Source organism: Gymnogyps californianus, chromosome 27, assembly GCF_018139145.2.
Source record: "Gymnogyps californianus isolate 813 chromosome 27, ASM1813914v2, whole genome shotgun sequence".
Taxonomy (NCBI): Eukaryota; Metazoa; Chordata; class Aves; order Accipitriformes; family Cathartidae; genus Gymnogyps; species Gymnogyps californianus.
This window is the reverse complement of record NC_059497.1, coordinates 211,533-224,210: the sequence shown is the minus strand read 5'-3', so window position 1 is coordinate 224,210 and position 12,678 is coordinate 211,533. Positions and strand designations below refer to the sequence as shown.

Here is a 12,678-nt window from a genome sequence, read left to right as displayed (position 1 = left end):
ACAACCTCTGCTTGTTTTTCCAACTTTCATGAGAAAGGCTGAAAAGCTGGATGAAGAAGCCAGTGGTATATGTGAAAGAGATACTGCAATGAAAAAAATCTTAGTTCTAACAATTGTAAATTCTTCATTTTTACCACTGAAGGTTTTTTGACATCTTAGTAAGTTGCTATATAAGGCTGCCTTTACCAGAAAGACAAACGCTGAGCATAATTAAATTTACAAGATCATTATCTTTGTCTCTACTGCATAATCTATGCATTCCAGCCCTTTGTCACCACACATTATCAATGCAGAGCATTTGAAAGCTCAAAAAAACCTGCAAGATGCTCAAATAACATCTGTGAGTCAATCTTTTTTGTTCTTGAAAGCCAGACTCAACCATTCCACCTCCAAAGACTAACAGATTCCTAAATGGTGCCAGACTACATGGAAATAAGTAGCATGCTCTTCTCTGGAGCCTATGGAATACAAATATGACTCTCCTTTGAAGGGTAATGTCAGTTTGCTGTGTACTGTGCCACAGATCCGTGAAAACCTGTTGTCCCTAAAGACTATTTTAAGTGACTTTGCAGTAAGATAACCAACAGGAAATCCCTTTGCCATCTAATTCCATGAAGTATACAACAGAACCATTTTTTCCTGAGGTAAATCGAGAATTGCTCTTACACAGAAGAAAAGTGACCTCCTTCTGGAGTTAGTATGTTTGCAACCTGCTGTGCATCATGTTAGGGAGCAAGTGTAATGACACGGTACTGAACAAGAAAATGCCCTATCCAAAAGATCACATCTTGTATCTAGGAAATTACGAAAACCTCAGATTGTAACGATTAATTTATCAGAAATTATTAATAATAGAAGTACTTGGTTTTTTAAGAATGAATTTTTGCAAAATTAGCGGCAACAAAAGTTGCTAACAGTCATTGTCTGTTATGGGGGCACGCATGAGCCCTGTGCGTGCTGCATCAACACAGGTATCTCAGAATTAGAATAGGGAGAACAAGGTAAGTGTTTTGTGTTTGGAGATACTGGCCTGATCAAGTGTTTCCAAATTAAATTCTTATGTCATGTAGGTATCTCCAAATAATACTATTGCAATATTTTCTCTGCCCAGGAAATGAACATTATCCATTAACACTCAGACGTGTCAATGTTAAGCAATCAAAATGGAAGAATTTTAAATTCTACCAAGAAAGCAGAATATTTAGTAATCGGACAGGGAGAACTCTGGGAAGCAGTGACGTGAGGGTCCCCATGGCCTCTGTCCCTGATGACCCAGTTATTATTTGATTTATGTGGACTTGCAGCTGCCCTTGCTTCGACCCCAGAAAAGGCTGTGTGGGAAGTTTGTGTCTCAGAGCCGTAGCATTGCTCTGCGGAGTGTCTGGAGCCTAGCGTATGCACAGAAACTGATAAATAGGGAAAAGGCCCAGTTTGCTCCAGCTGGACTCAGAGCTACGATCAGTGCTACAGCCCAGCGGACTCAACTCTGGAAGCAAGAAACTCTCTGGAACTACCGTAGGTATTTCATTTACTTCTCTGAATGCTCTGGGATTATAAATTGTTGCTCTAGCCATAAATCAGTTTGCCATGTGAAAATATTTCAGGCATTGGGCTTTTTTCTTCTTTTTCCTTTTTTTTTTTCCCCCTTTCTTTTTAAGCAGCTGACTAAATGAAAACAGAAAACATGCATTTTTAAATTTGGTATCCTGCTGCCAAGAATTTGTTCCAACAGTACTTCATTTGACATATAGAGTGAAGTAAAATGACTTTTAAATTCAATTATTTGTTTCCCTTCCCCGAAGTACCTGGAGAACTGTAAGTTTCAGACAACCTCTAACCTATTATTTTATAATGTATAAAAATTATATCTTTGAAATAATTATTCATGGGGTAACAACTCCAAAGGAATATTTCAAGATAATTGTAACACAGTCCACTAGTGAAATAAGCCGATTCCTATTATGGTTATTATATGACAAGGAAGGAACACATTTAGTGAGAAGAAAAGTGGGATTTCTTCAAACAGCAGCTTTGGGGAGCTTCTTGGCACATTAAAACTGGGAGGAACAGGTAAAACCTTAATAATGCATATAAGCTGCATATAGGTTCAACCAAGCGACCCTACAACTTCCCCTGCAAAATCATTCTTTAATTACAGTTATCAGTGATTACTGAATTGCTTGAGTGAAACTGAGTATATCACCTGGCACCGCACATAGTTGGCACCAATTGTGCTCAGTTAAAATTTTTTTCATTTTTGGTTTAAATTTCACAAATTAAAAAACTAAGCTATGCTTTCCAGAAGCAAAAAAAGTACAGCGATTAACACTGAGATTGAAATGTGCTATCTAGTTCCACTACATGATCATTAACATGCCGCAAGGTGTGTTAAATAAATGTTGAAGACCTTCAGCTTGAGTTCCTAAAATTCCCTGTAAACAAGAAATTTCCCTATGACTCAACTGTCAAAATATTTATGATAGCAGTTAAAGTACTGTCAATACATACCTCTTAAAGAGCACCCTGGAGGCTCTTCTACAAGTATGTTTTGCATCTTAATAAATTTGATAATATAAGGTGATGATATGTTACTTTATGATATGGTATTTTATAGCAATAAAAATGATAAAACCAACATCCTTCACCACAAATAACAATAAATAGATGTACAGTATGTATTCTAGTCTGAACATGTACATTCTGTTAAGTGACTGGTTTGTGATTGTACTTTGCTTTTAGCAATTAACGGCTTTTTTTTTTTCTTTAATGGCTTCCATCTTTGATAAATTGAAAAGTCTTTCTGTTAGGACTAATAACTCAATGTTGCTGAATTTCTGTATTAGATGGATAACCAACCCCTTGAATCAACATACATTCCAGTTTATATTGAACGTCATTAGTTCAGAAGATTGATTACTGTCAAAACAAAGCCTGTAAAAGCACAACATTTTCAAACGTGCTTAAGCAACCTAGAGTCTAGGTCACATCTTCTTCTGAAAAAAAAAAAATCTCCTGCCTGCAGAGGCTTTTAAAATTAAAAACAAACAAACAAACACCACCCCCAGCCCCAATGATCAGGATTTCACACATGAAAATACCCAGCAGAAATAGCACCTCAGAAGTAACTGAGAAGAAGGTAAAGCAGGGAACAGCATGTGCCTTTATGCAGATGACATTTTCTTTCAGGTCACTATGTCTGACTAAGGACTAAAGACTTTCATCCTAACTGTGTTACTGCTTGTGATTCTACGAGACAAGTTATTAAAAATTTCACCTTCTTTTGTTTCCAGTTATTTCGACTTTTTAGTCTAAAGACCTTTATGCATCATCTCTGGGAATATTTTTTTTTTTTTGCTTCCTTTTTAAAGCACACATACACAAAACGTATGGCTATATTTTGAGTACACAGAAAAGAGAAAAATGGGCACAAAATATTTTGGTTTGGGAATGGCATGACTATAACTGCCCCAAACACCCAAAGCTCTTACTCCAATCTTATTTCAACTTTGTCCAAGTTATTATGTTTTGAAAATTACAATTGGGCATGTATGCTGCATTCTGCCAAGGATTCCACAGCTGCACAGCATGTAGCTAAGCTTTGTGTGCATGCAGAATTTACTTGCTTGCACAGCAAAGGGTTAATAAATGTATGTGTGGGCTGAAGAAGTGTCCTTTAGGTCATGGTTCACTCCCATGAGGTGTGAGAGATTAGGGATGGCTACTGAACTTTTGAGAGACCAGCATATAATGCATCACAAAATTTCAGCAACTCCTAAAGTTTGGAGGGGGCTTCCCTACTGCTGACTGTGAGGCAAAGGTTGTAACACATTACTATGACAGTCAACCTTATAAATAATCAAAACTTTCCTGTCCTAGAAAATTAAGTTCTTTCCTTACATATCTTATTCTGTTCTTTATATTTTTTGTTTTAAAAAGCCCGGTGCTATTTTATATCAGAAGAACAAGCTTGTTAACGCTAAATTCTCAAGTGTCAGAAAATGAAACAGTTAACATTCATGCACAAGCATGACCATTAAGTCTCATTTCAAGACAGTATAGCATTCCTCAAATAACCACTGGATTTACTATTAATACTGTTACGACATTCTCTTAATTTAAGAGTTTCAATTTACAAAGTCTCATTCTAAGCTGGGAATTCTGTGGTTGCAATTGATAACTTTTATTAGCCATAAAAATCAGTAAGAAAGGCTAAATCCTCAAATCCATTCTCATACAATACCTAAACTGAGGAAACTTTGCCTAATGAAAGTCTGCTTCCAAGATTTAAAATGTTTCATCAACCAACCGCCTTGCATTTGGTAATATGTACTTCATACTCCCAATATAATATTTTTATCAGACTGGATCACTGTAATTTTATTTTAGCTTCTATTCTTTTATTATTTTTATTTATTTAAAGAAACCACTGGAATCCAGAGACATTTCTTCAGCAAATACACATTTTTGGGGAAAAATGTAGACTTTGCCCAGGCCAAATTGATCTAACTGATAAGGACCTCATGACTCAGTGAGTCATTTCTCTCTCAAACAAATATTTACTAGCAGAGATAACAAAAAAAATCAGCATTCCAGCCTCACTGCATCTTTTCACCTTCTGCTGACAACACGAAGAGAAAGTGTTCAGTTCCAAAGATATGTCCAGTTTTGGGGAAGGGATGTGTGTCTTTCAAGACATGACTTCAGTTCAGATTCCCTGAAATGATATATTCATTTTCTCAGCTGTAGCTAGGTATAGGTATTGCACAAAACCCAACATGTGAGTCTTTCAAGGAAGATCTTTAAATCCAATTTGCTGTAAATGCTGCAAGAGGCATATACAGAGAATCCTGTTGCACATGTAGGAGTTTGATTTGCTACACTTTCCAAATACTTACTTGCCTTTTTCATCTTTTCTGTCCTTCCCATCTGCTCAGGGAAAGCCTATGAATAGTTCACTGGCAAATTGTCTTGTAAAGTCCTTACTCAATGGGCATCAGATACAACATACTTTTAACCCGTGACACTCTCATACATTCCACGCATGCAGAGGGACAAGAGGGCAAGGAAAGTATTTCCTACTTACTTCTCTAACGGCTACTCCATTACCACTCAATTGCTAAGCAATACCAGAGATTGTCTATACACATATGTAAACTCAAACCCAGCTCATGCTAGTGTCCATATAGACATTCCTTTTTTTTCTAAAACTTTTAAGAATTTTTAGAACACACTTTTTCAGAACCTCTCTATAAAGTCATATTACTGAAAGATAAGGGAAGTTTTGAACTCAAAGCACAATAGCTATTCTGCAGCAGCTGTGTCACCGTGAGCTTTCAGTACACTTTGTTATGGTGAACGTCATAGCATCCAACCAGGAGCCCAGGCTCCTTCAATAATCAAGGGGCAGAGAAAAGCTCTGTAGAGGGCAATACATCCTATATAAGATTGATTTTTGTGGCCTTCACAGGATGCTTTGTACTCTTAAAGGAATACAGGCTCTTATACTTGGAACCTAATGTAAATTAGGCAGCGCTTAAGTGAGGCAAAGCTGACTTCTACTGCATAAAAGAGTATTTACATGGGGAAGAAGAGATATTCTATGCTGGCCTTTCCAGGCTATTTTCCTATATTTACTTGCTTCAAATTTGCATAAAAAGTGAATGAAGCAAATTCATTAAAAGCCCATCTTTGTGCAGAAACACAACATCCACCACATCCACCTTAGTGCAAATGCCGTAACTCATTGTAAAAGCAAGTTTTTTCTATCCAGTGAAGCTCCTTTTAATCTCTTCCTGACCTAGAGAATTTACCAATGATTAGTCTGATTCCCCCACATGGTTTTGTGTAAAATTTGGAGCAAAACAGTTCTAAATATAACCTGGAAATTTAGGAATGGACTCTATCCTGAATCTGTACTACTAGGACAATCAAACGTTTTGCAACTTCATTGAAAGTATTATGTGACTTCGCACATACCTCTGATTTTGTTACGATCTGCAAACTGTTCCATATTCTGGAGTTTTCTGTTTTTAGCTCTGTAGCTAAACCTACCCAGCAATTCCTTCTCACATGATGTTTCTCTTACTTTTCCGTTTCTCTAGGTTGCCTTCTTAAAAGTCTATCACAAAGCAAAGTGAATGAAACAGTGCAGTTGGGAGCAGAATATGGCAAATACGTTTGTCACTGTACCTGATGGGTATTGTCTTCCTGAGCCCATACAGTATTACGGTGAGTAAAGTGAAATTTTTATATTATGAAAAAGCAGTATAGTAAAATGAACATCTGTGGGAATTCCCATTATTTTCTTCATTTTAGTTTATCTTTACAAGCCCTTAGAAGCTACACATTTGACTACCAAGCCCATACTGAAAGTGTATTGAAATATATTAGCATGTGCTCATACAAATTTTTGTACACAATGCGATTATGCTGACTGATCATTTCATATAAACATTACTGGTGCTGTCTCCCTTTGACTTGTATGAAGAAGACAGAGGTTTTATTACAGTATTCCAGATACGTTATAAATAGATAACGGTTATTCTATATTTTATATAACTATAATTGCAATAACTGATTTGATTCTGGATGAGTAAAATCAGGACCCAAAGCCCATTAAAAAGACCTCCAAACTGCTTACAAAAAAAACTTTCCAATTTGTTTTTACAGATATTTGAACAATCCCAAAGGAAGAATGAAACATGATGCATGTTGCACAAGCTTTCTTCAGTACAGCTGTGTACATTTAAGGGGGGCTGGATAAAATTAAAACTCTACAGACAGAAAGGCAGGAAGAAGCTCTCTTCATAATTCTGTACCTACATTTTGCTAAAATAAAATTTCATAACTATAAAGGAGTATATGCAGAAAAATACTAAATAAAACAAGCCTCTACTTTTTACTCTACTGAATTTCAACTTTAAGACTCCTGTCACAGTAATTTTTACCACTGTATAATTTCTGGATCATCTTTCTGACACACTTGTTGTACAACATTTTCAAAATTACGCCTGAAATACGTATCAATAACAAACACTTCACTCATTAACAAATTCACTTACTTATGGGAAATATTCTTCTGTAATGTGGACAACTAATAAAAACCACCTTTAAGTGTAAAATCTAAAGGTAGCTATATCATCGGTTGGCAAGTGATACTCAATTACGTACTAACAAGAATCTGGTGGCACCCACATGACATTGCCCAAACTGTTACCAAGCCATTTTTACTACATCCAAGATTTTACTTAAAAACATTACAGGTAGCACATTTAAAAAGAATGTGTCAGACTGCCCTTCTGAAATGCGTTCCTCTAATATTTATTATTAAATATTTAATCTATAAAACATTTTAAAACTTTCAAGTAGCTGATGTCAAGATACTCTTCAGGTTTTTATTTCATTTTCAATTTCTTCTGTATCTAGATGTTTTACCGGAGCACATCAACTATCAGCTGCAAGACACTGATTTTCAGAGTGTGCCTTACTGCCAGTACTCAACAGTTCAAATTCCTCCTCCAGTATTACAGTCACAACCTTCTCAGTCCCAATACAGCACATATGGCCTGGACTCTCAGTACGGCGATGGGCAGTGTATCATCAGCAGCTGTGAATTAAGCAAACCCCCTTTCATGGCTCCCCACATTGATGATGGTGGATACCAAGTATTAAAACGGCCAAGATTAAACCACTCTTCTTTGAGACTGAAGGGACAGGAGGAGCTGTGTGTTGTGTGTGGTGACAAGGCCTCAGGCTATCACTACAATGCACTTACCTGCGAAGGCTGTAAAGGTAAGAGGAGAACAGGCTGATCTGTATCTTACCCAGGACCCTGGCCCCACAGTGCTCAACATACTGTTCCACATCTGTGATTTAAGCAACCAGATTTCATTTTTTTTCAAGCTGACGTTTCTACAGAGGATTTTAATTTATCTAAGGAACCCTTTATCTAACATGCTTACTCCAGATTCACATTTTTATAACATTTTTTGAGGAAATGCTTTCACAGTGTGTATTTAATACGAGCATTTCATGCATCTTATTTTTGCATTGATTATTCACTAGAATAGTGTCTGTTTAAGCAGGTGCCGATTTTCTCATGACCATTTACTACACGTTTATTTCAGTGTTACTAATTTTACTTATTATTAAAATTAAATAAAAACAAGTAATAATTACTCGCTACTTATATTTTAAGTTGCTATAGGGGAGCTGTCTTGATCAGGTAAGGAAAACAGTGATTAATATTAGTCAGAAAGAACAAGACATAACTATGTTGTTAAAAAGCAAATTTAAAATCAAGGTAATGTTTTCATTGTAAAAAAAAAAAACAAACAAAAAAACCCAAGAGATACTTTAATTCTTTAAATCATTATGAGATAAAGCTCCTTAGATTCCTTCAGTCATAACCTGATCCTTGTCTGTAGGCTTCTTTCGACGTAGCATAACCAAAAATGCTGTGTATCGATGCAAGAATGGTGGTCATTGTGAAATGGACATGTACATGCGAAGGAAGTGTCAGGAATGTCGCTTGAAGAAGTGTAAAGCTGTGGGAATGCTAGCAGAATGTAAGTGCTCCTTCCGTGCTGGCTACTTTACTAATCAACTCAGATAAAACCTTTTCCAAAGTCAATCCCTTCTCCTCATTAGAGCTAAATGGTATTGGTCTAAACTTCATTTAGCTGTAGGAAAAACTAACTTTGGAGTCTGTAGCACCTGTAGCATCTTCATCTGCAGAAACCACCAATGCTTGGGAAGTATCTCCTGAAGTTAAGAGGACTGCTGTTCAAAGACATTACAAGAAAAAAAAGAAAGTGCTAACGAGAGACAGCTAAATATCCTGAACCTTGACAGGACAGCAGTAAGCATATCAGATGTGCTTTTGGGTTTGGGGAAAAAAAAATAAATAAAATTACAGAATAGTTTTTCATGAAAAATTCTCATGCCTGTATGTCACAGAGCCACAAGCAAGATAACATAAGACAACTGCAAACACTCAGGCCTTTGGTGGATACTGAACATGAACTCGCCTAATGAATAAACACATTGCCATATTCTCTAGGAAGCACAGTTCCTTACAGGTGACGGCTCCTGTGATGCAAGACTCGTGTTATCTATAATAATAAAAGTGATGATTTCAGATTGTAATTATTTGAAAATATACGTATTGATACACACTTCCATGCCTCGCAGGTTTGCTGACTGAAGTACAGTGCAAGTCAAAGCGACTCAGGAAGAATTTCAAACAGAAGAGCAGTTTTCTTTGCAACATAAAACTGGAAGATGAGGGACTGAATAGTAAGCATGTATCATCTACAACAAGATCTGGAAAAGTGGGATATTTTTCTATTTAAAATATCTCTTTCTATCATTTATTTTTGCCCCAAGTCACTGTCACTTGATTGGTTTATTTTTTTTTAACAGATCCCAGAGAAGATGGAGCTTACTCCAGGGGAACATCAGCTTCTTGACCACATTGTAGCAGCACACCAAAAATACACAATTCCCCTTGAGGAAGCAAAGAAGTTTGTATGTATACAGAACAATCAGCCTGCATTGCTAAGTTATTATTATCCTAAGCACTGTATCTTGGTTATATCAGATGTCTAAACGCTCTTTCATGCAGCTACAAGAAACTGCAAGTCCTGAGGAAAGTTTTCTCCGTCTCTCCGAGACAGCAGTTGTCCATGTACAAGTGTTAGTGGATTTCACAAAAAGACTTCCAGGTAAGTTTCTTCCTTTGGGAAATATTACAGAATAGCGTGACTCTTTTTTTTAAGAGGCAGAAACCATACTGATGGCATGAACCCAAGAAAAATACAGGCTTTAAGAAAACTCTCATTCAACTGACTTTTTTTTTTTTCCAACTCTAACGATCAGGGTTACCATTTACTTGTCATGAGGACAAGTTAGAAGCATTCACTTCAAAAGCTTGCTATGATTAGATTTTTTTTTCCACTTCTGACACGGAGTAGAGACATTTTCTGAAAGTACATGGACTTCAAAATACCATCTTGAGTGAATTACTATTTCAACACATTCTCCGAAATCCAGTTCTGTTTGCAATTTATCATAATCATCAAAGAAAAAACCGGATGTTCCCTCAAAGGAAAAGGCACCACAGAAGGGACTAACCAGGTGCTCCTATTCATATTGTCCTTCAATAAAGAACAAGGGAACATACATTGAAATGCAGTGAATTTAATGCAAAGTTGACAAAATAACATTTGACAGGGAGGGTGATAATTTTTTCATTAGTCTTTAAGCTGTAAAACTTATTGACAGAAGTCAATCAATATGTCTAAAGCAGATATTTGATGTAATTTAGCACTACTGTGGAACAGATCTGAAAGAATGGATGAGCTGTTTGTTTTCTTATGTTACCTATCCTGCTTTGATCAGGATTAAGAAAAGAATCAATGAAGTTCCTTTGCTCTTGAATTATAAGTGCAGGTAATGAGTTTGTCAAAAAATGAATACAATTTTAAAAAAGATCAGATATCAATGAATAAGAAGAATATCCACAGTCACTAAGCAATGTAGCGAATTTATAAGGTATTAGGCCATGTGATATAAATCAGGTATTAGGAAGAAATTTTCGATAAAGTCTTGCTTAGTCCCAAAATTTTTACTTGTATCTCTCTGTGAATCTTCTAACACTGGACACTGACAACTGCACTTTTTTTTTTTTTTGTCTAACCTGCAAACTAGCAAGAAAGATCCCAATAGTCTTTGGTACATGCATCTTTTAACTACGGCTCCTCCTTTCCAGTAAAGGCATGTATTAAAAAAATCATTTTATCAACTCATGTTAGGAGCTTAAAGGCAGCCAGAGCCTTCCTTGATTCTTAACATGTACCTTTCTCTGCAGGATTTGAAAGTTTAGCTAGTGAAGATCAGATCGCGCTGCTAAAAGGGTCAACAGTTGAGGCAATGTTTTTGCGTTCAGCCCAAATATATAACCAAAGAATTAGTGAATGCCAACCATCAACAAGTGAAAGTAAGTTTAACTAACAAGCTTTCTATTAACACCAGTAGGAGGTTCTGCCATTTTGAAACAACTTCCATTCATTTTAATTCACTTGATCTCAAATAATTTCCTATTCAAGCATAGTGGTACTTAGAATAGTACTGTAATGCCTACATACCTTCTATAGGCTTTTTTTTCAGAAAGCATACAAAAAAATTATTTAAACAAACAAAAAATTGGATCTCTGTTTTCCTCCCATTAGTTCCAAACAAAGAGCAACATTTTTGAGTGTTTGCACAAATTGTGGGGTGGATGGATAATATTAGCAATATTAATGACATATTGCGTCAAGTTTAACACAAGAGACTTTGACCAACAATAATGCAACCAATGATCTTGGTGCTGGATGCCAAAAAGAACAATTTTTTTCTACCTGCATGGATCTGGGAAAAATTCACACATTTTCAGGTATATATCTGCAAAGCAGATGCAGACAAATATTTGAAGTCCCATTAAGCTTGGCTGGGAACTGTCATCTGTCTTGTTCCAGGTCATGTAAGACTTTCTGATCATGGGACATGTTGTCACATTCAAAACCTTGATAAAAACAACATTTATTCCATGGAAATGTCTCACAATGAGGAGAGTCCAACTTCCACTACTACCACAGGTAATGGAGGTCTCAGAATCAAAATCCTTGGGAATCTTTTGCTTTGCTGGCGCTGTTCTTAATCATACTGAGCAACACTGTTGGTGTGGCCACTGCTCGTTCTCTTCTCTTCTCCTCTTCCTCTCCGCTCCCTCGAGCTGCTTTGTTACATGCACAGGCATGACATCCTCATGGAAGGAAGAGGTGGTGTTCACGTTTGCTTATATCCTAGGATAAAGCCTTGAGCTATATATCTCAAAAGCTCCACAGTACAACTGCAATACAACTTTTGTTAGTACTTTAGAAATTAACATTGTTTTCACGAAGTTTGCTAACTATTTCATGCAATGGAACACCCTGGAGCCTTAAAAGATTAGGACAAAGATGATTCGTAATAGCAGTGCCTGTTTCTGCATTGAAATAACATTCTGATTATTTCATTTTTAAGGTATAACCGAGGACTTTATTACCGCACTGTTTTACTTCTACAGAAGCATGGGGGAACTGAACGTGACTGAGACCGAGTATGCCCTGCTTGTAGCAACAACTGTGTTTTTTTCAGGTAAACTGGGAGGCGACTAGTTGCTAGGCGTGTTACAACGGGCCTTCCCTTGCCCCGGCCGCTGCCCGCCTCCCCCTACCGAGCCCTCAGGTGCGGCAGCGCCCCGCGCCCCCGCCCGCCCCGCGTGCTCCCGCCGCGCTCCCGCCCGCCCCGCAGCCCCGCGTGCTCCCGCAGCGCCCCCGCCCGCTAACCGCGCTCTCCCGCTGCGCTCCCACAGACCGCCCGCTCCTGAGGAACAAGCGGCACGTAGAAGAGCTGCAGGAGCCGCTCCTGGGCATCCTCTACAAGTACTCGAAGATCCATCACCCCGAGGACCCCCAGCACTTCGCCCGCCTTATCGGGCGCCTCACGGAACTGCGCACCCTCAACCACACCCACGCGGAGGTGCTGGTGACATGGAGAACAAAGGACCCCCGGCTGACCTCCCTGCTCTGCGAGATCTGGGATCTGCACTAGGCCGCGCCGCCCCTCGCGGCGATGCGGCGCCGTGACAGAACC

General features: G+C 37.8%; 1 protein-coding gene across 1 annotated transcript; it reads left to right on the top strand.

Moving 5' to 3' along the window:
• The first annotated feature begins 6,137 nt into the window (after positions 1-6,137).
• On the top strand, positions 6,138-12,641 carry LOC127026305 (bile acid receptor-like). Its single transcript, XM_050911479.1, has 10 exons — positions 6,138-6,228; positions 7,426-7,791; positions 8,427-8,567; positions 9,193-9,332; positions 9,424-9,528; positions 9,626-9,725; positions 10,871-10,999; positions 11,520-11,639; positions 12,067-12,180; positions 12,398-12,641. The coding sequence occupies exons 1-10, from the start codon at positions 6,138-6,140 to the stop codon at positions 12,634-12,636; spliced, it is 1,545 nt and encodes a 514-aa protein (XP_050767436.1). The 3' UTR covers positions 12,637-12,641.
• Positions 12,642-12,678: the final 37 nt, after the last annotated feature.

Bases quoted from the DNA above. Each gene is read 5' to 3' on its own strand.
- LOC127026305 (XM_050911479.1), top strand. From the start codon at position 6,138: ATGAAACAGTGCAGTTGGGAGCAGAATATGGCAAATACGTTTGTCACT. The intron at 7,792-8,426 runs GTAAGAGGAGAA...CCTTGTCTGTAG, and splicing joins TACCTGCGAAGGCTGTAAAG to GCTTCTTTCGACGTAGCATA. The intron at 11,000-11,519 runs GTAAGTTTAACT...GTCTTGTTCCAG, and splicing joins CCAACCATCAACAAGTGAAA to GTCATGTAAGACTTTCTGAT.